This window comes from Sus scrofa, chromosome 3, assembly GCF_054392235.1.
Source record: "Sus scrofa isolate SSC_HxYL_T2T_F1_AM1 chromosome 3, Sscrofa_HxYL_maternal_Yorkshire_Landrace_v2.0, whole genome shotgun sequence".
In the NCBI taxonomy this organism is placed as follows: domain Eukaryota; kingdom Metazoa; phylum Chordata; class Mammalia; order Artiodactyla; family Suidae; genus Sus; species Sus scrofa.
In genome coordinates this window covers 126,591,047-126,618,937 of record NC_139385.1, presented here as the reverse complement: position 1 = coordinate 126,618,937, position 27,891 = coordinate 126,591,047, and the positions used below count along the sequence as shown (strand labels likewise).

At 38.2% G+C, this 27,891-nt stretch overlaps 1 protein-coding gene across 19 annotated transcripts in view; it reads right to left on the bottom strand.

Moving 5' to 3' along the window:
- Positions 1-27,891, bottom strand: part of ITSN2 (intersectin 2) — a 145,580-nt gene that overhangs the window by 113,747 nt on the left and 3,942 nt on the right. For 17 of the 19 annotated variants that reach the window (XM_021088350.2, XM_021088358.2, XM_085019733.1 and 14 more), the window contains exon 2: positions 2,018-2,081. In XM_021088350.2, the coding sequence (XP_020944009.1) occupies positions 2,018-2,048 (31 nt within the window). In that variant the 5' untranslated portion in view covers positions 2,049-2,081. Of the gene's footprint in view, positions 1-2,017; positions 2,082-13,367; positions 13,486-14,196; positions 16,112-27,891 lie in introns of those variants that run through there. The other 2 variants (XM_085019729.1, XM_021088351.2) reach the window with 2 other exon arrangements.

Genomic DNA, 27,891 nt, shown 5'->3' with positions numbered 1-27,891 from the left:
ATACTTACTCAAGTAATCTTTTTTGTTATTGAATACATTGCTTTTTTCCAGTATTTTATAAACAATGCAATGAACTACAAAGTGATATGTAAATGTTTAGACAATGGAAGAAATAAAATGAAGAAAGACCAGTTCTGTACTGTGATTTATTTTATATTCATTTTGTTTATAAACCTGCCTAACATGTTTGAAATTTAAACCTAAACTATGTGTTTACAGCAAACTCCTTGGTATGGGGCATAGAAACTCTCAATTTTGGGTAGAGCACATTACTACTACAATTATTATTCTGATTCTAAACTTTTTATCACTCATTATGGAAAAAACATTTAATTTTTAAAAATTGTCTGTGGCATCAAATAATCTTTATAGTCTCACACCATTTCCGTAGTAGGAACAATGCTCATATCTAAAAACACAAAAAACAACAAAATCCTAATCTCAAATTCATCCTTAAATGACTGAATCCTACCACACATCAGAATTTATTTTTACTTTTTTTTTTAAGGCCGCACCTGCGGCAAGTACATGGAAGTTCCCAAACTAGGGGTTGAATCAGAGCTGCAGCTGAGGCCTATGCCACAGCTTATGGCAATGCCAGATCCTTAATTCACTGATTGAGGCCAGGGATCAAACTCACATCCTCACAGAGGCAACGTTGGGTCCTTAAGCTGCTGAGTGACATCAGGAACTCCCAAAGAATTTATTTTTATTTTTTTATGCAAAGAATTTTTCCAAAACTTTTCTAAATCTCATAAGGTCAATCCTAAGTCTTAAAACTTCAAATATACAACATCTATTTTGTTTATTAACAATGTACTGATTTGGCCCTATGACTGAGAAAATGTTTTTTTTTAAAAAAGTAATCTGGAGTTTCCATCATGGCTCAGCAGAAACGAATCCCACTAGTATTCATGAGAGTGCGAGTTTGGCCCCTGGCCTCGCTCAGTGGATTAAGGATCTGGCGGTACGTGAGCTATGGTGTAGGTCGCAGATGCAGCTCAGATCCTGCATTGTTGTGGCTGTGGTGCAGGCTGGCAGCTGTAGCTCTGATTTGACCCTGAGCCTGGGAACCTCCATATGCCATGGGTGCAGCCCTAAAAAAATAGAATAACATAAAATAATTCATCAAATACTAGATAGTAACATTAACAGAGTTCCTTTGTGAAGGTGGTGGAATTATTGGTGATTAGTTACTCCTTTTTTTCTAATGTTCTTTAATATTACGATTTTCAATTCAAATGTTAAACAACTATTGACTGGACTCCCTATTTCCTTATATTTATAATTACCTAATGAAATTTACCTCAAAATTAAGAACTCAGTATCTTCGACTTCTTCAGCAATTTAAAAACACATAATGCATTTTTCTCCATTATAAATGAAATACACAGTAACTTAATATCTATCAAGGGTGGCAAATGTGTATTTGGGAAATAAGTTAAAACTCGAATCAGGAAAAAAAACCTTTAAGTTTTTTACTTCTGAAACTACCCAAATATTTTCCTCTAAAATGTTTCCTATTAAACAATTATTTGTGCGGCCATCCATAATCCCTTATAAAAGGGGAAACAACTTACTAAATGAATCTTTATTGGATTAATCAGTTTACAATCATCTCATGCTATGAGAAACACCTTTAATATTCCCCTCCTTATAGCACTATGCTTCCTGTCCTCCAGTTTTATGCATCAAACGCAACAAATCTTTAGGTTATTCTTAACTGCTCAAAGGCAAGCACATGTTCCAGATGATACTGCAGAATATGCTTATACCAAGTCATAAGATTTACTGCATAATATTCTAATAGAAGATATACACAGTGTTCTGAAATAAACTACCCAAAATATTTTCAACAATGCTTTAAGTTTTGCATTTATAAGTTTAAAACATCTAAATGAATATTTTATAACATCCGCAAAAAAAAAAAAAAAAAAAAGGAAGGAAGGAAGGAAGAAAAAAAAGAAAAGAAGATTCCATAATCTCTTTATCTTGCCACAAGCGTGAAGCTGCTTACCATTCATAGCAGTGGGAAACTGAGCCATCATGGTCCTGGATTTTCCTTGCTAGCTCTCAGCCATCTGCAACAAGAAAATATTGTGCCATTAATAATACAACAAGGGCAGACCATAGCATAGTAGCGTGCTCACTAAGCAGCAGGAATGTCTGTCCCCTTCAGCTCACACTTCCAAGAGAAAACGATGCAGAGCTTCAGCTGCTGCTGAACAGGCAGAATTTACATTTGGGGAAGGGTAGAAGATTTTGTTGGATAATGGTGCTTCCTTTAAAATGAAATCATTTAAAAGAAAAACAGTCTCATATTTAATAGCAAATACTGAATAAAGAAACCTTTGGCAGGAACCAATTTTGCAGAAATTAATTCATGAAAGAGGACAGTTGTTAAGCTAGACAAAAATTTATTTCAGAGAAATCAAATGTATTAAGTGTACAATAACATGAAAATTCTTAATACTCTTCTTCAAAAAAAAAATCCCCATACAAGAAAAATATCCAAAATAAATGTAGCAAAGCTATTTAATCAAGTTCTACTGATTTATAAAAATCATAAATGTAACTATTAAAACATATATGTTTATTTAAACATAACTAAATGTGCTGAGCAAATATTCTGCTCAGGAAGAAAAGGGAATTTGGAAATTAACAGCTCTGGGTTCAAACCCTTACTGCTGTTTTCTTAGCTGTGACCACAGAAGCATTATTTAACCTTACTGAGTCTTAGATACCTCATCTATGAAAATACTTTGCAGGAGATGTTTTAAAAAATATGAAACAAAATCTAGTACACTGCCTGACACATAGTGGATATTTGAAAAATGACTTCCTGGGTGTCCAGAAAGGAAGAATGCAATATAATTTTGAACCTTGAATTCATTATCTTACTATAAATAAATTCAAAATTTGTTCCATGAATCTTGAGGGTAGGACCAATTAGGGAGAGTGAAGACCTAGCAAATTTATAGTAACCCACTTAATAATTAAAGCCATGGATTATAGCATTGCAGGAAAACACTATGTTAAAAGTGTTTAAATGTTAAAAGACCACTCAGTAGCTCATCTATTTATCCAAATCATTTGAATATTAATATTTTTAAAGGCCTGAGGAGAAATGTTTGCACAAGCCATCTGAACAAAGAAGACATAAAGAGTTGCACATCTAGTGAAAGGTGTCACCAGAGGAGCTGGCTGACTAGCTGCTAAGAAGTGTTACAACGTACTATATCATAGCAAATGCAGTGTACTCAAGAAGAAAGATAACCATACCAGAATAACCACCAAAGGTAAGTAACACTAACAAAAAACTTCTGTATTAATCAAGTTTATTTTTTATAACCAGAACAACTTTTCTTCCTATAAAGCATACTATCATCTACTAAATTTTGGCCAGATCATTGCGTAGTGAGCAAAGCGACTTACTGTGATTAGAATACTTAATGGGGTCATGCGTCAGCAGTCTCATACATCTACCTATACAACAGAGATAAGCAAGAACTGGGCAAAACCCCAATAATGTTTTGAATGGCACTGCCAGTTTTACTCTTCTGACTCTGAGCTTTTCTGTATGTTAACCCTATATACCTCCCTCTCTAAGGGTACTTTTTTTTTTAAGATGTCAGTAGGTTTCACTGCAATGGAACTTGTTACCAGACTCAGACTTCACCTGTCACTATACTCTTCTTAGGAGGAAACTTCACCCATGTACAAGCTGTTTTCTCCACTTTTCTCAAAATATAATGTAACCTCCAGGCTTGGAGCTGCTTACGATACAGAAAAATAATAACTAAACTGGTGGGGTGGTCAAGAACTCTTAAGGGAAGTACTGTGATGAGTTTCAACAAATGAGTAAGAATTAGTTATAACGGTAACACTGAGAACCTTGGACCTGAACCTGTCTCTGACAAGTAGTTTTAACGGTTTTAAGAAGAGACAGGGTCAGATTTCACTTAAGGTAAGACAATCAACTGTGAAGAAAAGGCCAAACCTGCAACAGGATCAGTTAGGGAACAGGTAAGAATGATATGTGGCACCAGATCTAGAGCAGTGGCAGCAGGAACAGAGGAGAGGGGATAAACTGGAGAAACAATGAGGGGTTTAAGACATGGAGAGAGATTTCCCTTGTGATGCAAAGGGTTAAGGAGCCAGTGTTGTCACTGCAGGGGCTCAAGTCACTGCTGTGGCACAGGTTCAATCCCTGGCCTGCGAACTTCCACACACCTGGGTGTGGCCTAACAAACAAACGAAACAGGTAGAACTCAGGGACTCTTCAGATATAAGGGATCACAGAGTAAAAGAAATCAAGACAACTCCCGGAATGTCAAACTGCGTGAAGTAAGGTGTCACCAGCTACAAGAACTGAACACAGAAGGAAGTCTCACTAAATCAAGTTTTGACTATAACTTCCTCAAATAGAGAAACTGTACAAACAAGTATAACAGTTTTACTTCCTCAATTTTAAGTTATCATAAGTAACGTTAAACCAAAATAAGCAAAATCCTGCCAAAAAAAAAACCCAACAACACAAAAAACCCCTACTGACTTACACAGATATGCAGTAGCTAAGGCCCCTATTAGGTCTCTGTTGAGAGAACTGTTAAATGTGGGGAAATTTTTCCAAAAGCATTACCTACAATGCTTTTTTTTTTTTTTTTTTTTTTTTTTTTTGCTTTTTTAGGGCAGCACCTTTGGCATATGGAGGTTCCCAGGCTAGGGGGTCCAATCAGAGCTACAGCTGCTGGCCTACACCACAGTCACAGGAATGCCAGATCTGAGCCACATCTTCGACCTACACCACAGCTCACAGCAAGGCCAGATCCTTAACCCACTGAGTGAGGCCAGGGATTGAACCTGAAATCTCATGGTTCCTAGTTGGATTTGTTTCTGCTGCGCCACAATAGAACTCCGACAATGCATGTTATAACTGCATAAAAGCATGCATATTATCAAGAAAAAGCACAGACTTAGAAAAAAAAAATAAGGAATAGGATCCCACCGTCACAAAGCCTTCATCAGTTAGATCTAGATCTAAAACTCACAGATCATCTATTTAGGACTCGTGGATAATCATCATGTATTCTGTGAATACAGCAGATTGCCATACAACAGATGCTCAAAAATCACAGATATAATCCTGAAATAAAACCAAAAAATGAACCAAATAATGTATGGGCAGGGAGGGCAAAAGTATTAGCATTACAGAACATTCTGCACCTGGCACATCAGATTTGGACACCCATGCACGCAGGTACCACATTATAGCATCCATGGATGACTGTACATAACATCTCGTTGTGGTAACATCTGAATATGGTAGCATAATTTGTTGGAAACAATAAATTTCTTTTAAAACTTTATATATGCTACATTTAGGAATTTTTTTTTCTTTTTTTTTTTTTTTTTGTCTTTTTGTTGTTGTTGTTGTTGTTGCTATTTCTTGGGCCGCTCCCGCGGCATATGGAGGTTCCCAGGCTAGGGGTCCAATCGGAGCTGTAGCCACCGGCCTACGCCAGAGCCACAGCAACGCGGGATCCGAGCCGCGTCTGCAACCTACACCACAGCTCACGGCAACGCCGGATCGTTAACCCACTGAGCAAGGGCAGGGACCGAACCCGCAACCTCATGGTTCCTAGTCGGATTCGTTAACCACTGCGCCACGACGGGAACTCCCATTTAGGAATTTTAATGCAAAATATTACCTTATGCTTGTCCAACTATATCTAGATAGTTCAGATGACTTTTTTCCAGTTTTATACATATATAAATATTTCAGATTATTTCCCAGTATGGGTTATTACAAGATACTGAGTATAGTTCTCTGTATTATACAGTAAATCCTTGTTGCTTAGCTATTTTTTGCGTATCTATTTTATCTTTGGTAGTTTGCATCCTAATTTATTCCTCCCGTTCCCTTTTCCCTTTGTTAACCATATGTTTGTTTTCTATTTTTTGTGAATCTGTTTCTGTTTTGTATATAGACTCATTTGTATTATTTTTTACATTCCATACATAAATGATGTCATATAATATTTTTCTTTCTCTACCTGACTTGCCTCACTTAGCATGGTATTTTCTAGGTCCAGGCATGGAATCATTAAGCTTTTAAAGCCTAGCATTTTGTATCTGTTACATTTACATCAATCCTCTCTGGTCTGTGGTAGAATAATTACTTCATGCTTAACAATTCTACTAATCTATATTTTCGGAGAAATAATAATTGAAATTTTGAAAAATGCAACAGATACATTTGACATTTAAAAAATCAAGAGTTTATGTAACTGTAAGTTACCATTTACTAAGTACTTACTATTAATGCAATACACTTTATTAATTATCTGTCATGATCAATATTCATTGAGAGTCTAAAATATTCCAGGTTCTTTGTAAGGAGCTTCACACACAGGAGCTTGTAGACAAGACTACCAGGTGCCAGATCCGGACAGGCACCTTCGTTAATACTAATAATCCCCACAATATCCCTGCAGGGCAGATGATACTGTACTCACTTCACACATGAAGAAACTAAAAGGTTAAATTACTTGCCAAAATTCAGTAAGTGATGAAGCCAAGATGCAATCCCAAACCTAATTCTACAGCCCATGAACTTCCCATGGGCTTCATCTGCCTTTTCCTTTCTTCAGTGGAGATAATAATTAATGCTGAGCAGGTCACGGGTTCCTGCAAGCAGCAGATCAACTTAATGCTAGTACATTTATAAGGGAGAAGAAAAACAAGTCAGAGATGCCCTCCAGCACATAGGTCTACGTCAATCACATACATAAATGAGAAAGTGCTAATTATTTCTTACCTCTTGGTATAACCCTTTCAGAGGAAGAAAAGGATCATCAGCATCTCCCCAGTCACATACCTGATGCCTGTTTCAGGGCTGTGTGATTAAAGTCAGCATCTAATAAGCACCTCTCTCCTCTCCCTAAAGGGCTGACATGTAATGATACGTAATCTTTGCAGTTTGCAGTTATCATATAATTTGAACACTGTGTTAATTATCAAAAGGTTTAGAATATTTATGTGGAGATTTTCCTGCTCATTACAAATAAGTGGAGAACTGGCACTGCTACCTTTTTAGAAATGAAGAAAATATGTGTGGTAGATAGCAGGCATAAGGCAAAGAAGAATGCTTCAATTTAATATAATCTAAATGCAATTTGGAGAGTGTGGGAAATATATTCATATTAAGGCAGAGATAAGTAAAAATGCTTGAACAGGAGTAGGAAATATTTCTTCTCCAAAGACTCATTTTCTGGGTCACTAAAACTCAGAAGGAAAAAACAAAAAACCTATAGCCATTGTAAGTAAAAAGTAGTTCAATTAAGGTTGGATTTGTTTAGAAGTACAGAATTATAGAAGGAAACAATTACAGTAATTATTTAGTCTAAAACCTTCAATTTTCAAGATGGGAAAATTAAGAAGACTCCTATGAGCTCATATAGTTAGTCAGTAGCAAAGCTGGTCCTAGAAACCACTTATGTCCAATGCTCTGTTTTTAAGTTTCCCAACTTGCCTGATTACATCACCTGGGACATTTTCTAACTCTGCAGATTCCCAGGCCCATCACTGGGAGATTGTGGATCAGTAATTGAGTCATTATATGAATTAGGGTCATGTAACGAACCTCCTAAAATGTTCCTCTTGCCTTCCACAGAGCTACTGGTTATTTCCACAACACCCACTAACACCCCTCTCCTGCTTACATTCCCCCACTGATTACAAGTTAAAGCCCAAACTTCTTAGTATGAAACATGGCCTCCTCCAAGATCCTACCCCAACCTACTTTACCACACTCGCCTTTAGACACTTCCCTGGATTCGGATGTCCTAAGTACACAATCTCTCCTTGAAACAGAGATGTTATTTTCACTCCCACATTCCTTTGTAAAAAGCTATTCCCTCTGCCACATTCACCACACTTTCTTCTCAGTCTTCAGCTCAAATATCACCTCTTCCTTGGAAGACTTCTGTCCTCTTAGGTCACTCTCAGTCATTATCTCCTATGTCTGCCCATAACACCTGCTCACCCCATAGTAACTTCGCTTATTTTGTATCCCAATTTCACATGTTTCACATGTTTGCCTGTTGGATTTGTTCTGGGCAGAGACCATTTTTATTTACTTCTATGCTTAGTGCCTAAATCATTTAGATCTCCCAGAGAAAATGCTCAATAAATGTTTGCTAAAACAAACAAATGAACTGGTAAGATGGTTGAGGTATGAAAAAAACAAAACAAAACAAAACAAAAAACCGGAGGGGAGTTTGGAGAAAGGTAACGCTGAATTGAATACATATATAAAAAACAAACTGGTAAGAAAGCAGAGCAGACTCCAAACACTTCCTAGAAACACTGGAGGGATCAGGGCCATGGATTTCAGACCAACTTGTTCCTTGCAACATGGTTCTTCTGTAACTTTTTTTTTTTCTTTTAAGTATACATTTAGAGATAAAGGTTTATTTCCCACTCAAATTCTGAAGGCTTTTTATTGGGATGAGGAAAAAGGCTTGGGTTTTTCAATCATACATTGGATCACGTTGGTTAAATGTTGATTAGTATAAATAGATTTGATTGAAGGTCTGACATTCAAAAGCAAGATAATCAAGTTCCTGAAGGCATATCTTATAAAACTTTCTCCAGTGCCTCCTCCACTTCACGTGCCATATACGCAAGTGCCAAGCCTCCAAACTTGCTGATTAGTTCAGAAAAATGTTCCTTCTCCATCTGATTCCCAAGCAGATCAAGGTCAGTTCCATGAGAGAATAACTGGAGCAAAATACTTTTTTTTTTTTTTTTTTTTTTGGCTACAGCATGCAGAAATTCCCGGGCAAGGGACCAAACCTGCACCACAGCAGTGACAATGCAGAATCCTTAACCCACTGGGCCACCAGGGAACTCCCCCCTACTTCTTTATAGTCCCTGTATTAGGATGAAATTTACAGAGTACATATATTCTCCATACCTATTCCCTAGAGCTTCATTCTTTCTTTCCTTCATGTATTTAATTCATCAAACATGAATAGTCACTATAATAAAAGTGTCTGAAGAGTGCTATGAGAACCCAGAGGAGAAAACTAACTCTACTTGGGAAGTAATTCCAAGTATGGTACACTTCACAAAGGAGTAATTTTCGTGTAAGAATTCTCTAACATGAGGTCAGTGTCAGAGTAAGTGGGTTCCACACGTCCTCAGAGTAAAAGACATTGTCTGGTTGTGTGCGCAGGCAGTTACAAAGAAAAAAAAAAATCACCTGAATCTAAGAGAAGGACTGGTTAAAAGAAGGAAACCACACAGCTGCTGTAACAGTAGAACCTTCCCTACTCAAAGACAGTGTGATTTGAGAGTGATGTGATTTCAAAGAGCTCATTCTTAAGTGTTAAAAAAGATCTTAAGAAACCCAATAGTTTCAAATTGTGCTCCTTACAGTTCCAGAAATTTCAAGGAGGTACAACATATGCAGTAGGGTAGAGAAGAGGAATAGGGAGTTGGGAGAAGATACTAATTTCAATGAAAGTAGCTCTGTTTCTGTGTTTTACCTATCAAGACTTCTCCATATTTTATCCGATAATTTCTTTTAAAAGAGTTAAACCCATACTGAATTCCACCCCCTTCATTAAGAAACAAAGAAAAGCCAAAGAAATGAAGTAATTTGCCAAATGACCCAATTTAAGGAACAAAGTATGTCAGCTGTTGATTTTGAACTTCACTACACATGTCATGGAAAGTCAGTATTTAAAAAATAGTATAGAGGAGTTCCCGTCGTGGCGCAGTGGTTAACGAATCCGACTAGGAACCATGAGGTTGCGGGTTTGGTCCCTGCCCTTGCACAGTGGGTTAACGATCCGGCGTTGCCGTGAGCTGTGGTGTAGGTTGCAGACGCGGCTCGGATCTGGCGTTGCTGTGGCTCTGGCGTAGGCCGGTGGCTACAGCTCCGATTCAACCCCTAGCCTGGAAACCTCCATATGCCGCAGGAGCGGCCAAAGAAATAGCAACAACAACAAAAAGACAAAAAAAAAATAAAATAAAATAAAATAAATAAATAAATAAATAAAATAAATAAATAAAAATAAAAAATAGTATAGAGGTTCCCTTGTGGCTCAGCAGGCTAAGGATCTGGCATTGTCACTGCTATGGTTTGGGTTGCTGCTGTGGCACAGGTTCAGTCTCTGGACTGGGACTGCGAGTGTGGCCAAAAAGAAAATAAATAAAATACAGTATATGTTCGAGCTACAGACTCCATATTTGGTAGTCACCAGGGACTGGAAAAAGTTGTTGTCATGTCAATGAATGACATTATCCAGGGAAGGCGTATACAAGAACAAGGGAAGAACCTGGTCTTTTAAGGGTAGAGAGAAAGGATTCTAACGAAGAGTATAGGAAATGAACTGGCTTGAGTGTCTTGAGACAAGGACATCATGAGTCTCTGGCATAATCCAGGTGGTGAGAATTTGAACTCGGGCAGTGAAGAAGAGGGTTTTCAAAAGTGGAATGGACAGGATTTTCTGATCAGCTAAATATGGATGATGAAATAAGAGCACCACAGATGAGTTTCTATCTTGGGTGACTGTATAGTGATATTAATCAACAGAAGCTCTAAGAAAATAGGGATATGGATATTAGATTTAGCGGGTGAGCAACAAAATGTTAAATTTTGAGCCTATGTCATCTAACATACCTACAAATACATCTAGGTGGAGATATCCAAGAATGAGGAAGCATTCCATTTAAGGCAGAGACCCAGTTTTGGCAATCCTTAAGGACTGGAAATAGCTGTAAACAGGTCAGTGGACGACATATCCAGAGACAGCATGTACAGGAAACAGGAGAACAACACCCAGAAAAAGAGGCTGAGAAAAAGGCAAGAAATCAGGAGATAGAGCCAAGAGTTTCAAGAAGATGATGGTCCTAATTGCCAAATGTCGCAGAAGTCAAGACAAAGCCATTGGTTTTGGCAATGTGTTGTTGAGTGCAGTTCCAGGACAGTGAACTGCCTGTAAAAGTCAAGTTGAAGTAGATCACGCAGTAAACAGAAGGTGAAATGTAGGTGACTCCAGAAGCACGTTGTTAAGGGAAGGAGAAGAAAAGGTAGGAGGAGAGGTTAAGAGGCTTTAGGAGAAAGGAAGGTCATAAGGCTTTACCTTTTAGATGAGAAAACTATTTTTAAAGGGAAAAGGAGAGATTTAATTGGGAAAAGGGAAAAGGAAAGGAGGTTACCTAACAACAGTCAGGGTCCAGAGAAAGTGGAAGTTGACAGCTCTAAAGTTAGAAACTGGGACAGAATAAAAGACAGGAAAAGTGATAAGGATGAATAAAGATAAACATAGTTTGGAATCAGAGGAAAAAGAAGTTGAGAAAATGAGAAAGTACAGCTTTTCTTTGCAACCCTTCTTTCTCTTTTTTCTTTGGGCCCAGTCCAAAGGGTCAGGCTAAAAACAGACTCTTTGATAGCCCGGACTCCCAGGTACCTAAACACAAATTTCTCTCCTCTGCAGGCCAAAAAAGAGAAGGTCACATGTAAATCAGTTCCCATGAATCAGCCAGACATGTACATTTCAGCTTGTGTTCAAATTAGCTTATGCCTTACACATCAAAACATTTGTTCAATGAACAAGTGTGGGAAAACACTCTAGACAGACGTAGTAGGACATGCAAAAGCAGAAGGAAGAGTGTGGTATGGGAAAATAGGTGGCAGCTTATTCACACAAAGCAGTGAAGAGCTAATAGTAATGCAAGGAACTATAACAATAGCTGTAAAAATAAGTATTGTATCAATACTGAGCTAATACAAATGTAAAACAGCACAAACTTTCTAGAAAGGAATTTGGAAACATGTATAGCCTTCCTTATCACAAAAAGAACTAAAGCCTCCACAAAAATACAAAATACATTTAAGTAAAAAGTAGATTACTATGGAGTTCCCGTCGTGGTGCAGCAGAAACAAATCTGACTAGGAACCATGAGGTTGCAGGTTCGATCCCTGGCCTCGCTCAGTGGGTTAAGGATCCGATATTGCCATGAGCTGTGGTGGTGTAGGTCGCAGACGTGGCTCGGACCCTGTGTTGCTGTGGCTGTGGTGTAGGCCAGCAGCTGTAGCTCTGATTCGATCCCTAGCCTAGGAAACTCCATATGCCATGGGTGTGGCCCTAAAAAAAAAAAAAAAAAAAAAGGTAATTACTAAATGAAGGCAAATAGAAAATAATTGATCACCATACTTCCAACTTTTGTATATGTATGACATTGGTTCATCATAAAAGTTGAAAAAGAAAACTAGCTTTGACCTTCATGCATCGGCCACAACCACTGGCTCTCCTCCTTCACTGCTGACCCCTTCAATCACCAGTCATTCCCTGACGGCTTTAACACCCAGCTCACTATCTACTCTCTAGCATTACGCCCATAATAATACTTGTTGATGTCAATATCCACTCAGATGACCCTGCCCATAGCCTGGCCTCTAAGTCTTTGACTTCTGTGTTCCCAAATATCTCAACCTCCATCTTACCTCAGCCATCAACTCCAAGTCACACCCAAGGCCTTGTTATTACCAATAACTGCATCTTCTGCAATCCACTTCAGGAACCCACACCCCTTTCACCAACACCTGTCTCAACAGCCCAATCTCTCCAGTTCCCTGACTTCAACAATCCTGTAACTCCACCTGGGCCTACAAGCTGCTGGTCTTAACAACTTTTCACTGTCCCTCAACCCTCCTCATACCCTCATATACCTTTCCTGATGTCCTAACATTCCTTCTTACCCAAATTAAGTATCACAGTCCACCATTATAAGCAGTTCGTTGTGCATGTCCTCAGCTTCACTCTCCTCTCTCCCTACATGTTATACATTTGGCAACATCCCAGTGTTCTGTAAATCCAATTCTTTCGTTATTCCGTGACTACATAAATAAGCTGCTGACTGGCCTCCCTTCACATTCCTGATCACTGTCTCAAGTGAACCTTAGGTCCTGCCTGACAATCCCCTTTGTCCTAGTCCATCTGCTTTCCCACTCTCCTTGATGACACCCTCACACATCGCTCTTTCAATCTCCCAGGCTTGTAACACAGGTTGTAAATACTTTTTACCCAGTTTGTTGTTTTACCAACTTCTTCTGCTTTACACCAAAATTTGTCTCTTTTCCTTTATGACGACTAAATATCCTATCCTATCATGCTAAGAAAGTCATGTCTCATACCAGAAAATTGCCCTGTATTTTCTTCCAGGACCTATTTTTTTTTTTTAAATTTATATATTTGATCTATCTGAATTTTTCTTTTGGAATGGAAAAACAGAGGTAAGTTTCATGAAAAAACATTAGACAAATTCTAATGGGGGAACATACTACAACATACCTAACTAGTACCCTTTAAAACTGTCCCAGTCATCCAAAACAAGCAAAGTTTGAGTAACTGTCACAACCAAGAGGAACCCAAGGAGCCGAGATAATTCAATGTACTATAGTATGGGATCCTGGAACAGAAAAAAGACATTGGATAAAAACTAAGGAAAAGTAAATAAAGCATGGACTGTAGTTGATAATAATGTACAAACATTGGTTCATCAATTGTAACAAATGTACCATATTACTGTAAGTTATTAATAACAGGGAAACTAGATAGAAGGGTATATGGGAAACTCTGTACTATCTGCTCAATTTTTCCATAAATTTTAAACTGTTCAAAAAAAAGTATATCAATCTTAAAGAAGGCAAATATCACAGAAGTAGTAGATTTAAGTTAAAGCATGCACCTTTAAATCTGGCAACATTCATCCAAGACAAAATATCCACTTGCCCCCTTTATAGGAATTTATCTTAATAATCCAAAAGAGGAAAACAGAATGCAAAGATGCATATCACAGCATCATCCAACAGTAGAAAAAATACAAATAAGGCAATTTATCCACTAGAGAAAGGAACAAAAAAATATTAAGTTGTATTCATTTAGAATATGCACCTATTTACAAATGATAATTTTAAGGCTATAGTACATAGGTAATGTTTATGATACAATGTAAATTTTTTTAATTACAAAATTCCAAAGTACAGATGCAAATATTCAAAATTGTTACCACATGTCAAGAACTAGAAGAAAATCTTTTTTCTTTTTTGAGAGTCCTGCAGCATATAGAGTTCCCAGGCCAGGGACCAGATCTGAACCACAATTGCAACCTTTAACCTACTGTGTGAGGCTGGGGATCGAACGTGCGTCCCGGCACTCCAGCAACACTGCCAATCCAGATGTACCACAGTGGGAACTCCAGAAGAAAATATCTTGAGATAAAGGATCTTATCTTTGTGAATCCAGCACCTAATGGAGTTTGACAAAGTAAATGTCTAGTATACTTTTGCTAAATAACAATGTTCATAGAGTTTTATTTATCAAGGCAAAAAACTTGAAATAACCTAAACATCTGAAAACGTGTGGTTAATAAATCAGTCTATTACTAGATAAAAATATCACAACCATTAAAACTTTTAAAAATTATGAGACAGCACAGGAAAAAAAAATCTTACATATAACGAGTAGACAAAAATCTACACCATGACTACAGCTATGTAAAACTCTGTGTGTGTGTGTGTGTGTAAATAGAGAAGAGTACAAACTCCGGTACCCACCTCCTCTTCCTGGAGGTCGGGGGGTGGGGCTGAAATCCTAACCCTCTAATCTCTAGGTCTTTCTGCCTGTCCAGTCTTATCCTGAGGTTATCTTGGGGTACTACTCTCAGTCACCTCATTAACCTAGGCTCTGGTATGATGGAAAGCAGATTTCCTATCGCTCAGGGAATTTCAAAGGTTTTAGGAACTCTGTGCCAGGAACCAGGGACAAGCACTAAATATACTTGTATTTTACTACACCATCTTTTAACCCTCTTGCCAGATTACCCAGCCCTCACCCTTGTCACCTTCTTAGTCTATTATAAACAATATTAAGTAACAAGGCTGTTTTACCAAAAACATTTAACTGAATTTACCAATTTCATCTCAAATCCAGCCGTGCTACATCTAGTGCTAAAAAACTACAGAGGAAAAGTACATTCCTGCACACACACACTCTACTGCAGAGGCCTAAAGAGACTGGAATCCAAACCAAGGCCACACTCCAGCAGGGTCTGCAGGGGAAGAGCCTCCATCAGTGACTGGTAGTTTCCAACATCACCCAAATCACAAACAGAACAAGAGAGTAGAGGAAAGAAAAAATAGTAGCCAATGGATAGAAAAGCATCTGTTTTCATATTCTATCAATCAAAAAATTTTTTAAAATATCAATACATTTCAAGTAAAGCATGCAATCACTGTAGGAAAAATAACACTCTTAAATAGAATATCCTGAGTTCCCTGGTGGCTCAGTGGGTTAAGGATCCAGTGCTGTCACTGCTGTGGCTCTGGTTACTGCTGTGGCTCAGGTTTGATCCCTGGCCCAGGTACTTCTGCATGCTGCAGGTATGGCAAAAAAAAAAAAAAGGAAAAAAAGAACATCTCAATTATTCAAGAAAGTGAATATAAAACAATAGATATGTAATGAAGACTTCAGAGACAAACTCTAAGTTCTGACAGGGACAAAAAAATCACCAGGAAAGAATAAAATGGAGATATTCTAACATGGGATGAGTCACACTAAAAAAGAGTATGTCCAGAAAGTATCTATCACTACATAACAACACCTAGCCAGAATAGGATCTCACTTCCCGCAAGTGCTTCAAATCACAAATCTACAAATTCTCTTCACCAATCTGAATTCTTTAATTTTGAGGGGTCATGGACTTCTTTATTTTTTCTAAGAAATTTGGAAAACCCAGTTTCCCTCTCTGGAAAAAAACCACAAATGTACAAATCATGGCATACATGGTTTCAGATTTCCAAAGCCAATCTGTGGACTTTCAGAGATTCATGTATTCAATAATTAAGACTTAATATAACACACACTAATTCCCACCTACAAAGTTTATTAGGGTGGGATATTAGAGTGGGAAAATCCTTCCAATTATGTTATCCATTAATTCTCAAACTATTATAAATAACAGCCCACCTAAGTGGGACAAGAGATCCAACCTACTCACCTGCTCCTATTTTCCAGCAGAAAAATAACTCTATCATGAAGAAGTTATCGCAATGAAACAGTTACACAAGAGCAAAATGGTCAACAAAACTAAATCTAGCATAACTCTATAATTAGTTAATTCAAGAATAGTAGAAATTGGAGCCAAATCAAACTTGAGGCAACCCAATGATGCACTGAAAATAATATCCATCAGTGTGGGCGTGCATAGTAGGAATTTTTCAATTCAGTTCCATCCTGCCAAAGTTTTGTATAGTTAACAGATTTCTTAGAACATAACTAGAGTCCTCAATAAGTTTTAGAAATTGGCTAGTTTTAGTTTATGAACGCTAAATTTCAGTAATCCTTAATAGCTCAGATTATAAATATCCCATACGAATACATAACAATCAAAAACTATGGAAATGGAGTAAAAAGAGCCCCCAAGAAGTGAGGAAATCATCTGCATTTTAGTTTCTTTCATCAGAAAAAGCCTCCTGACACACTCTTGAATCATACTGGGGAAGCAGCATTATAATCCAATAATTTTCAACCACTGTGATTCTGTTCACCAATAGCATAAAATCTAATCTACTAAATTGGATCCCTCATACCTCGCTGCTGGGAATGTGAAATGATTTAGCTGCTTTGGAAAACAATTTGGCAGCTCCTCAAAATGTTCAACAGAGGCTACCATATAACTCAGCAATTCCACTCCTGGATATGAACCCAAGAGAAGTGAAAACATAAACCTAAATCCACACAAAAACTTGTACACAGGAGTTCCCATCGTGGTGCAGTGGTTAACGAATCCAACTAGGAACCATGAGGTTGCGGGTTCGATCCCTGGCCTTGCTCAGTGTGTTAAGGATCTGGCATTGCTGGGAGCTGTGGTGTAGTTTGCAGATGTGGCTTGGATCCCGCATTGCTGTGGCTGTGGTGTAGGCTGGCGGCTACAGCTCTGATTAGACCTGGCAACCTCCATATGCCACAGGAAGCGGCCCTAGAAAAGGCAAAAAGACAAAAAAAAAAAAAAAAAAAAAAATTGTACACAAATGCATACAGCAGCATTATCCATAAAACTCAAAAAGTGGAAACAATCCAAAAGTCTATCAGCTGATGAATGGATAAACAAAATGTGGTATGCCCGTACAACGGAACCTTTGGCTGCAAAAAGGAATGATTTACTGATGTGTGCTACAACATGGATGCGCTTTAAAAACACTAGGGAAAGTAAAAGAAATCACAAAAGACCACATATTCCGTATTCTCATTTACATGAAGTGTCCAACATAGGCAAATTCAGAGACAAAAAGTGGATTACTGGTACCCTAGAGCTCAGAATATTAGGGGGAAGAGGAGAGCGGCTGCTAATGGGCATAAGGGGTTCTTTTAGATGATGAAAATGTTCTAAAATTTGTGAAGATGCTTGTGGAATTCTGTGATGGTAATAAGAACTGTAAAGCTTAGAAGAGTGAATTTTATGGTATAATGAATTATATCTTGATAAAGCTGCTATTTTAAAAAATCTAATCTCCTTCACAGGGAATACAAGATGTTTTAGGGTCTATCCTCTGCCTACTTTTCCAATGCTGGAATACCTTCCCCCTCCACCTCTGCCCCCTCTTATTCCCAGTCTCCCTCTCTCTCTAAACCTATGGAACTACCTACCTTCTCAGTGACACTTCTACTTACAAAACCTTTCTTTGCCATATTTTTTTTTCTTTTTACGGCTGGACCTGTGGCATATGGAAGTTCCTGGGCTAGGGATTGGATCAGAGCCACAGCTGGTGCTGCACCCTAGTTCACAACCACAGCCACAGCAACACCAGATCCAAACCACATCTGTGACCTATGCTGCAGCTTGCAATGCCAGATCCTTAACCTATTAAGCAAGGCCAGGGATCAAACCAACATCCTCACAGGCTGTATATCAGGTCCTAACCTGCTGAGTCACAACAGAAACTCTGCTTTGCCACATAGTTATTTCACCTTATATGTGCCTCCATTAAACTGCATATCACCTAGAAAAGTAACCTTTTTCTTCATGCCTGCTCACCTCTATTTGACTGAGTTCCTATGAATGTCTCTTCATCTTCATATACCTAGTGCCTAGCAGTCAGCCACATGTAAGGTATTAAAATATCCTTTAATAAACACAAATGCTTTGACTCTGAGAGATTAGCATTCTTTCAACTGCACTGAGGACAAGCAAGCTCACAGACTGGAACCTGAACTTTGAAAGCAGATCAACCAACTTGAGTTCCAATCCCAGCACAGTTACTTCTTAGCTTAGCAGACTTCCACATGACATAGTTTCAATTTCCTAATCTATAAATGTGGATAATTGTACCTAAATGCCAGGTTGTTTTAAGGCTCTGCTATCATGTCTGTAAAGCATCTTGCACACAGAGGTGCTCATAAATGATGGCTATTACTATTGTTATTTCAACATTATTTTCAACTATAATAGTTGGCTTGATTTTATTGAGTTGGTAAAACAAACTATATTTGTACCAATTTCTAATAAAAAGGACATACTTTTCTTACAAATATTTACTATATTTGAGAGAAAAGTGACTGTTATTTCTACCTCGAAGCTTAGGGCCCCAAATATACAAAGCATATTGAGACTTAGAAGTTTCAAAGAGAACTATTCTATACAAACTTTGTTTTTAGTTCTAGTCTTGCAACTTAGCATCTTCAGTTTAAGACTTTTGAGTATAAATTATAAATTTTATAAATGTTAGGTTTAGCCCACAAAGAATCAACCAAAACAGAGAATAAAAGAACAGGAATGTGAGTTCCCTGGTGGCACAGTGGGTTAAGGATCCAGTGTTGTCACTGCTATGGCTTGAGTCACTGCTATGGCATGGGTTTGATTCCTGGTCTGGGAACTTCTGCATGCCATGGGCTTGGCCAAAAAAAAAAAGAACAGGAATGGTAAACTAATACTGTGATACCGAAGTAGCTACTGATCCAATTAAATTGAAGATTTAAATTAAACCGATTTTAGAAGAATTAGTCAACAACTCTGAACAAGACAATTCACCCACACAAAGGGGGGAAAAAACACCTAAGAATAGCTTGTGACTCAGCCTGCACTGCTGTAAGGAGAGGGTGGGGGAGCTGGCTAGTTGGTCTACTCTCTCCCATCTTATGTCAGGATTAAATATTAAAACTAAACCATTTACATGAATAAGAAGCACAGAGGGAAGAAATTCAGAGATGCTTCATCTCGTATCTCTGAAACAAAGGTAACTTTCTAAGTTCTGAAGCCATTACAAAAAATACACAAAAAAATAAAAATTCATCTGTATAAATATTTTAAACTTCTCTTGAAAATAAAATTAAAAGGTATAAAATTGGAGGCATTCTTGCTGTGGTGTGGCAGGTTAAGGATAAGGATCTGGAGTTGTCTCTGTGGTGGCAGTAACTTAAGGGCCTGGCATTGCTGGAGCTATGGCATGGGTCATAGCTGCAGCTCAGATTCGATCCCTGGCCTGGGAACTTCCAAAGCTGTAGGAACAGCCAAAAAAGGGGAAAAAAAAGTATGCAGTTGGAGAAAAATCGCAATAAACATGATAGTCATTATCTTTAATGTACAGAGAGCTACTAAAACAATGAAAAACACTAAGACTCCAAATAAATACACAATTTTCCAAAAAGGAAATAAAACTGGCTAATACATGTTAGCATCACTAATAATCAAGAAAATGCAAATGAAGTTTTGTTTCTCCCTGTAAAGTTATTTTTTTAAAAAACAGACTCTGGATAATACTCAGGGTTGGCAAAGGTGATAAAAGACCCCCATATTTAGGGGGTACAAACTGGTAGAGTTCTTCAGAAGGCAGTGTGAAAATATACAGCAAGAATCTTAATAATGTTCATATCCTGTAAGCCAATAATTATAATTTCACTTCTGGAAATCTGTCATAAAGAAATAATAATAAATGTGGGAAATACATTATTTACAGTGATATTCACTGCAGTTATTATTAGTTATTACAGAAAAAAATGGAAATAATACAAGCATCCAAAAATGGGGAAATACACTGAGCAAAGTATTATGCTTCCACTTAAATTCATAATGATGTATGAATTATATATCAATAACCTATTTCTTAAAAAACAATTTCAGCTAGACCATATAATAACCTAGAAACTGGTTAGACTCATAATTTATGATATAATATATATGTGTATCATTATTGAAAATAATAGCAGCTAACAATCACTGAATAGTTACCAAATACCAAGCTTAAACTCAAGTCTTTTTTTTTTTTTTGGCTTTTTTTTTTTTTTAGGGCCACGCCTGTGGCAAATGGAAGTTCCCAGACTAGGGGTCAAACCGGAGTGCAGCTGCTGACCTATGCCACAGCCACAACAATGTCAGATCCAAGCCATGTCTGCAAACTACACCTCAGCTCTTGGCAACACCAGATCCTTAACCCACTGACTGGGGCCAGAGATCAAACCTACATCCTCATGGATACTAGTCAGGTTTGTTACGCTGAGCCACAACTGGAACTCCAACACTCAGGTCTTTACTTGTTGTCATTGCTCCCTCATAATCATTGACATCATCATTATCAAGGCTACCCTAGAAGTATGAGGCACAGGGCCACTAGCCCACTGTGAGGCTGGCCAGAGATAAATGGCATTTTAAAGGAGGTCTCAGAGTAAACATTTCCTTAGGCCCCTTGAGAATGTTTAAAAAAATATTTTGAAATTGAATTTAATTTTATTTATTTATTTATTTATTTTTGCCATTTTCTTGGGCCGCTTCTGTGGCATATGGAGGTTCCCAGGCTAGGGGTCTAATCAGAGCTGTGGCTGCCGGCCTACGCCAGAGCCACAGCAACTCGGGATCCGAGCCATGTCTGCGACCTACACCACAGCTCCCAGCAACGCCAGATCCTTAACCCACTGAGCAAGGCCAGGGATCGAACCCACAACCTCATGGTTCCTAGTCAGATTCGTTAACCACTGAGCCACGATGGGAATTCCTGAAATTGAATTTTAATTATTTCAGAAAAGAAAGATACAATGTCCCTGGTCCATTCCCTCCTCCAAGTCCATCCCAGAGCAGCATCTCTAGCTAACCTAACCAAAAGACAGGACTGATTAGTATTACATTATTGAAAAGTTACCATGAGGTGGTCACATTAAATATACATCATCTCATCATCCTCACAATAACTCATGGATCAATATTATGATGAAATCTCCACATTTTTTTTTCTTCCTATGGCCACACCCATAGCATACAGAAGTTACGGGCCAGGGACTGTATCTGAGCTGCAGCTGTGACCAGAGCCGCTGCAGCTGGATTCTTAACCCACTGCACCATGGCGGAAACTCCCCAAATCTCCACTTTTCCAAGAAAAGAAAATTAAGGCTTACTGAAGTTGTTACACTCACAAAGCTAATAAAAAGCTAGGCTGGAACTAAAACCCCAATTAGACAGCATGAGCCATGTTTCCAACTACAATAATACATTGTAAAACATGTAAAACAATATGCATGTAAAAACAAAGAGAAAAGATGGAGTGGGTAAGAGACACCAAAATGTGGTTGTCATTGGGTGTTGGACTTGGAGTGACTTTTTTCCTCCTTTTTTTCCCCTCTATTTTAAAAAGCTTCTTCAATCAGTATGTATTATCTTCATAATGAAAAAAGTTTTAGTTACATGATGAGAAATTAAGCTAAAGAGAAAAGAGATTTGAAAACATATTTAAATTAAATGACAAATAAATTATATTGTTAATACATAAAGTGCTCACTCCTTTTTTAAGACCAGCCATCAGTATACCTCAAGAGGAAGCTAGTAGGGAACATCTCTTAGTCTCTCACCACAGCCAGAAGAACAGTAAGGTAATGAGAGATGGAGAGAAATGGAGTTGAAGCCTCATCCCATTTGCTAACAGCCAGGGAAAGACGTGCTGAAGCCCAAGTCTCCACAGACAAAAGCTGCAGTGTTCCTGCTCTCTCCAAGCCCAAGACTTCCACTCCCTGCAAAGGCTGCCAGTGGACCTGGCCCACCATGTCACCAAGCTTCCCTAGGCATTGCAAGATCTTACCAGGATTACACCAGGGCCCTCCAACTTCCTCATCACACTGAAAAGGGGGAATCAAAGGAGAAATTGAGCCCTGTTTCACAGCAGAAGAGATCTACAAGTTAGATTTAAATATTCTGAACATGGAGTTCCAGTTGTGGCTCAGCAGCAACGAACCCAACTAGCATCCATGAGGATGCTGGTTCAATCCCTGGCCTCGCTCAGTGGGTTGGGGATCTGGCATTGCTGTGAGCTGTGGTGTAGGTTGCAGATGCAGTTTGGATCTGGCATTGCTATGGCTGTGGTGCAGGCTGGCAGCTACAGTTCCAATTGGACCTCTTGCCTGGAAACTTCCATATGCCTTAGGTACGGCCATAAAAAGCAAATAATAATAATAATAATAATAATAATAATAAATATTCTGAACACTAAGAGTTCCCACTGTGTTGCAACAGGATCAGCAGAGTCTCTGCAATGCCAGGATGCAGGTTCGATTCCTGGCCAGGCACAGTGGATTAAAGAATCCAGGGAAGGTTGCAGCTGCAGCATAGGTCACAACTGTGGCTCAGATCTGAGCCCTGGACCAGGAACTATATATGCCCTGGGGCAGCCAAAAAAGAAAAAAAAAATTTCTGAAAACTAGACCAGGTACGCTGGGTGAAAGAAGGTTTTATTTCATCAGGCTTTCCCAGAGGCAAGGTTAATAATCCTCAAAAATCACTCTAAGTAACTTGTTTTTCCCAGAATGGAAAAATTTTCATGGCTGTTTTCACTCAGTTTTAGTCTCTGGGCTCCACCCTTTCTCGTTCCTTCCCCACTGGGCTTCAAAGCCCAGTTCCAATATTAATTCTTCTGTGTAAGTTTCTCTATTTTATATATTGGGAAGGTTGATGACCTTCTTGCTATCACCAACATCATCATGAGCACCTTTAAGTCAAATCGACAAATATTTACAGAGTCATCAGATAAACACAAAACCTGCATAAGATGTGTAAGAGCAGAGAAGGAGTTCCCACTGTGACACAACAAGATCAACAGTGTTTCTGCAGTGGCAGGGACTTGGGTTCCATTCCCTGGCCAGCACAGTGGGTTACAGGATCCAGCACTGCCACATCTGTGGCATGGGTCACAACTGTGGCTCCGATCTGATCCCTGGCCCAAGAAAAGGGTAGAGACAAATATTTCTTTGAAAAAAATTTTTTAAAGTATAATCTTATTAATATTCAGAGAAAGAAAATTAAAAGAAGGGTCTTTATATCAAATTAGCAGATTTTTTTTTTTTTTTTTGTCTTTTATTTTAAGGCTGCACCCACAGCATATGGAGATTCCCAGGCTAGGGGTCTAATCGGAGCTGTAGCTGCTGGCCTACACCACAGCCACAGCAATCCCAGATCCAAGCCACATCTGTGACCTATACCACAGTTCACAGCAATGCCGGACCCTTAACCCACTGAGCGAGGCCAGGGATCGAACTTGCGTCCTCATGGATGCTAGTCAGATTCGTTTCCATTAAGCCATGATGGGAACTCCCAGATTTTCTTTCTTTTTTTTTTTTTCTTTAAGCCAGTGTTTCTCAAATCCAACTAGGAACCATGTGGTTGCGGGTTCAATCCCTGGCCTTGCCCAGTGGGTTAAGGATCTGACATTGCCATGAGCAGCTGTGGTGTAGGTTGCAGATGCAGCTCGGATCTGGCATTGCTGTGGCTCTGGCGTAGGCCAGCAGCTGTAGCTCCGATTAGACCCCTAGCCTGGGAACCTCCATAAGCTGCGGGTGCAGCCCTAAAAAAGACAAAGGACATTAAAAAACAAAACAAAACAAAACAAACAAACAAAAAAAAAAACGCCGGTGTTTCTGAGGATGTGGGGAACAGGACTAGTTTCAATGGGTAGGAGAACACTTTGTTACTGAAAAGTTTTTCTAGAAGCCAACTCAGCAATACATTTACACAAGCCTTAAGAAGTCTCTGCACTACTAACAATATTACTGCAACTACTAGAAATTTATTCTAAGGAAATAATCATAGATGTAAACAGATGTGGTTACAAGGATGTTAACTGTGGCACAATTTAAAATAAGAACAAAAAACCTATAAACTACCTTAATGTTAGAGAACCAGTAAGTACGAGCTATGATATGAGTACAGGAATAAAGTCAGACTAAGTTCATAACCTACAGCTGCCACTTACGGGCTATGGGACCTTAGGAAAAATTATTTAAAAAAAAATTTTTTTTTTCCTTTTTATGGCCACACCTGTGGCATATGGAAGTTCCCAGGCTAAGAGTCAAATTGGAGCTGCACTTGCAGGCCTACACCACAGCCACAGTAATACCGGATCCAAGCCACATGTGTGACCTATGCCGAAACCTGCTGCAACATCAGATCCTAAACCCAATGATCGAGGCCAGGGATAGAACCTGAATCCTCAAGGAGACTACATCAGGTTCTAAACCTGCTATGCCACAATGGGAACTCCAGGAAAATTATTAAACCTGTCCTTGCTCAATTTTCTCAACTGTAAAATAAATAATAACAGAACAGCTCTTACAGAGAGGCTAAAAACTAAATGAGCGAAAATATGTTAAAATGTCTCAAAAGTAACTAGGATATAGAAAACGCTCAATAAATATCAGACATTATTAATATTCAGTAGTAGCAAGGCAATATTATTTATCTAATAACAATTAGTTGATAAATATATAATAAAGTAGAACCATGATTTTGATAAGTGCTAGTAAGCTATTAAGCCGACTATATAATTTCATTTTTCCCAATGAAACATTTCTAGAACGAGAGCTACCAAAATATTAACACTGAACATTTCTCAGGGTAACATGATTATTAGAGACTATTATTTTCTTCTTTCAACTTCCCTGTAGCTTTCCAGTTTTCCACAAAGAACATATATTACTCATCTCAATAAAAACGGTATAAACAAAAAGTCTAGAGAATTTAAAAACAAACACAACATAGCACTTTTAGAAAAAAATCAAATTAAGGGGTCTATTCTAAATCATTTGACAAATCTGCTCTAGGCTTATGTTATGCCTGAGGGCTGTTGTTTTTCTGGCTTCAGTTACTAGAAAATAGAAACATTCAGAGATCTGCTGGGTCTAAACCAAGTAGTAAATGAGAAACACTTCTATTAAATACAATGAGCTGAAACACTATTAAATTTACTCAGGAAATACAATAATCTTCCCCCAATTTTGAATTCCTTAATAATTTTGAATAAAACAATTTATTTCTCTCAATTTACCCACCCATCACCACCACCTGTCCACACCTCCCCTAGCCCCATTTCCTGCCTACTTTTCTCCACAGCACTTGGCAAATTCTAACTTAGAGACATTTTATTGTCTCTCTTCCCCCTTCTTGAATACAAGAATACAAGAATATATTGTATATATTTTATACAATATATAAAATACTGTTTATATTTGCAGGGGCTGGGCCAGTTTCTGGCATGCAGACACTCATTAATTGTTAAAAGAAAGAATTAATTCAATACCAAGAATTATGAGTAACTTCTTTTGGGTTTAACACTTAAAGAGGAAAGACAGTGGTTGAGAATAAAGAAAAGAAAGCTAAAGCAGATGGCAGAAAAGGAGGAAAGAGGGGCTTTTTTTTTTTTTCTTCTATTGAAGCTCCTAGAAAGACAAAGATGAGGTAAAGTCAACCTAATGAGGAAAGCAGTAGCAAAGATCGATTTAAGAGGGAGTGGTAACATGTAATTTTGCAAGATAGGATTTCCAGCAGGCTCAAACCCAGGTATTGGAGAATAGTGCTCAGAAACTTTTTGGTTATCTGTCTCGAACCTAACTGGCTCTTTCTATCTCAATCATCCAAGTGACTTAGCTTTCTGGGGCTCAGAGGAACCCTGGGTCATAGATGTAGGATGCTGGAAGAAGGAGGCAAAAACTCCAAAGTCAGAGTCACGGAATGAAGACCAGAGACCAGAAAGAAAGGAGAGGCTGTCTAAGCATTTCACCAGAACTTCACTAAAATGCTTCCAGTCTGGAGAAGAAAGTAAAAGGAAATTAAATCTCAAGTCTTAACCATGGCTTCTCCTCCATCATTCAGGTTTTCAGGGGTTGCCACAAAGTCAGAGAATGAATGCTACATACTCATTCTTAGTCCACCATCATTCCTTGGCAAACCTCATCAATCTTGAAGTTCTCCCTTATATTCACCAAAAAGTATTTTAAACTCACTAAAAATTAGTTACACAAGTTGTGAAATGTTACATAAACTGTCAAAATGTTACATAAATGTGAAATTTATCATAAATTGTGAAATTTATTAACGTGACCTACTTAATTCTTATATTTAAGCAGTCATTCTTAAGTGTGAAGGAGGAATGGTAGGGTGGTGAGGAAAACGTCCAAATACCTATTTTAAGCAAAAATGAAATGATAAAGCAAGTTATCAGGGTCCTCCTGTCAGCTCAAACTCTGCTGGGTCCTTATCTGTGTTGGACTCTGTAGTTGGACACAGCCACCATTCCTGATCATCCTTTCCCATTACCAAGCTCACACCAATCAAGAACCCCTCAGGCTAAAAAGTAACAGTTATTTAAGCATGTGGATTCACAGACTTTAATAATCCAAAGCAGCAGTTTCTATTGCAGATAGCAAACATTTTCTTCCTTTAGGCTACTTTCCCCTCCCCTCCCACAAATTAAGAAGAGACTAAAAGGGCAGATTCTTTGTTTGGAAGTGGGATTGTGGGTAAATTCTACTCTATTTTCCAGCTTTCTTTTATGGATTGTTTTGATGGTAAGATTAAAAATTAAGGGCTAGGAGTTCCCCTGTGGGGCAGTGGGTTAAGGATCCTGCGTTGTCACTGCAGTGGCTTGGGTTGCTACTATGAGATGGGTTCGGTCCTTGACCTGGGAACTTCCACGTGCCGCAGGTGTGGCCAAAAAAATATTAAGGACTAAAGAAGCTGATTTACTTTTCACTAGGTAAAAAAAAATTAACAAATAAAAAGGGATTAAGCTAGTTTAGTTTTGAAATTTCTCATTGGGCAAGTTGGAATAATAGGTAACATTTATTAAGCACTAATACTAAGCAGCAGTTGCTGTACTAAGCACTTTATATTACATAAAACAGTACTATCAGATAAGTACTGTTATTTTCCCCATTTTACAGATGAGGCAACTGAAGCTTAGAAAATTAAAATAAGTTGCTCAAGGTCATACAGCTATTTAGTGATGGAGCCAGGAGCAGGAGGCTTAACTTGAAAGCCTGTACTCTTACCTGCTACAGTTATAATCAAAGTCAAAAAAATTTTTATCAAAACACATATACTTTTTCTAAAATGAATATGCATTACTAAAGAAAATGATCTAGAACACATAAAACAGTTGTTTAAGTAAAATAAGTTAAATGTCTGTCATCTGGAATTAGATCCATAAATGCCCACCATTACCACGGCCCAACAGCTTCACAAATAAATAAATCATTCAGTGTCCTTTATATGGCTACGAAATTAATTTTTAAGCGAATCTCTCAAAATAATACATTTACAAATGAAATATGACGTTGCTGCCCTCTTAAAGTTGTAAAAATACATTACTTCTTGATGTATTCATGGTCCTATTTTTGCTGAGTTTCCTCCCCTCCTTCCTGCCACTTCCTCTCTAACTTCAGTTTTAAGATGAGTTCAGTTCCTCCTTCATAAGAATACCTATATGCACACTCTGCTCAACAGGACTCTAACACTAGTCCCTGTGCTCTGCAGAGGATGGTAACAAGTCAAAAAGGAACTCAAGTATAT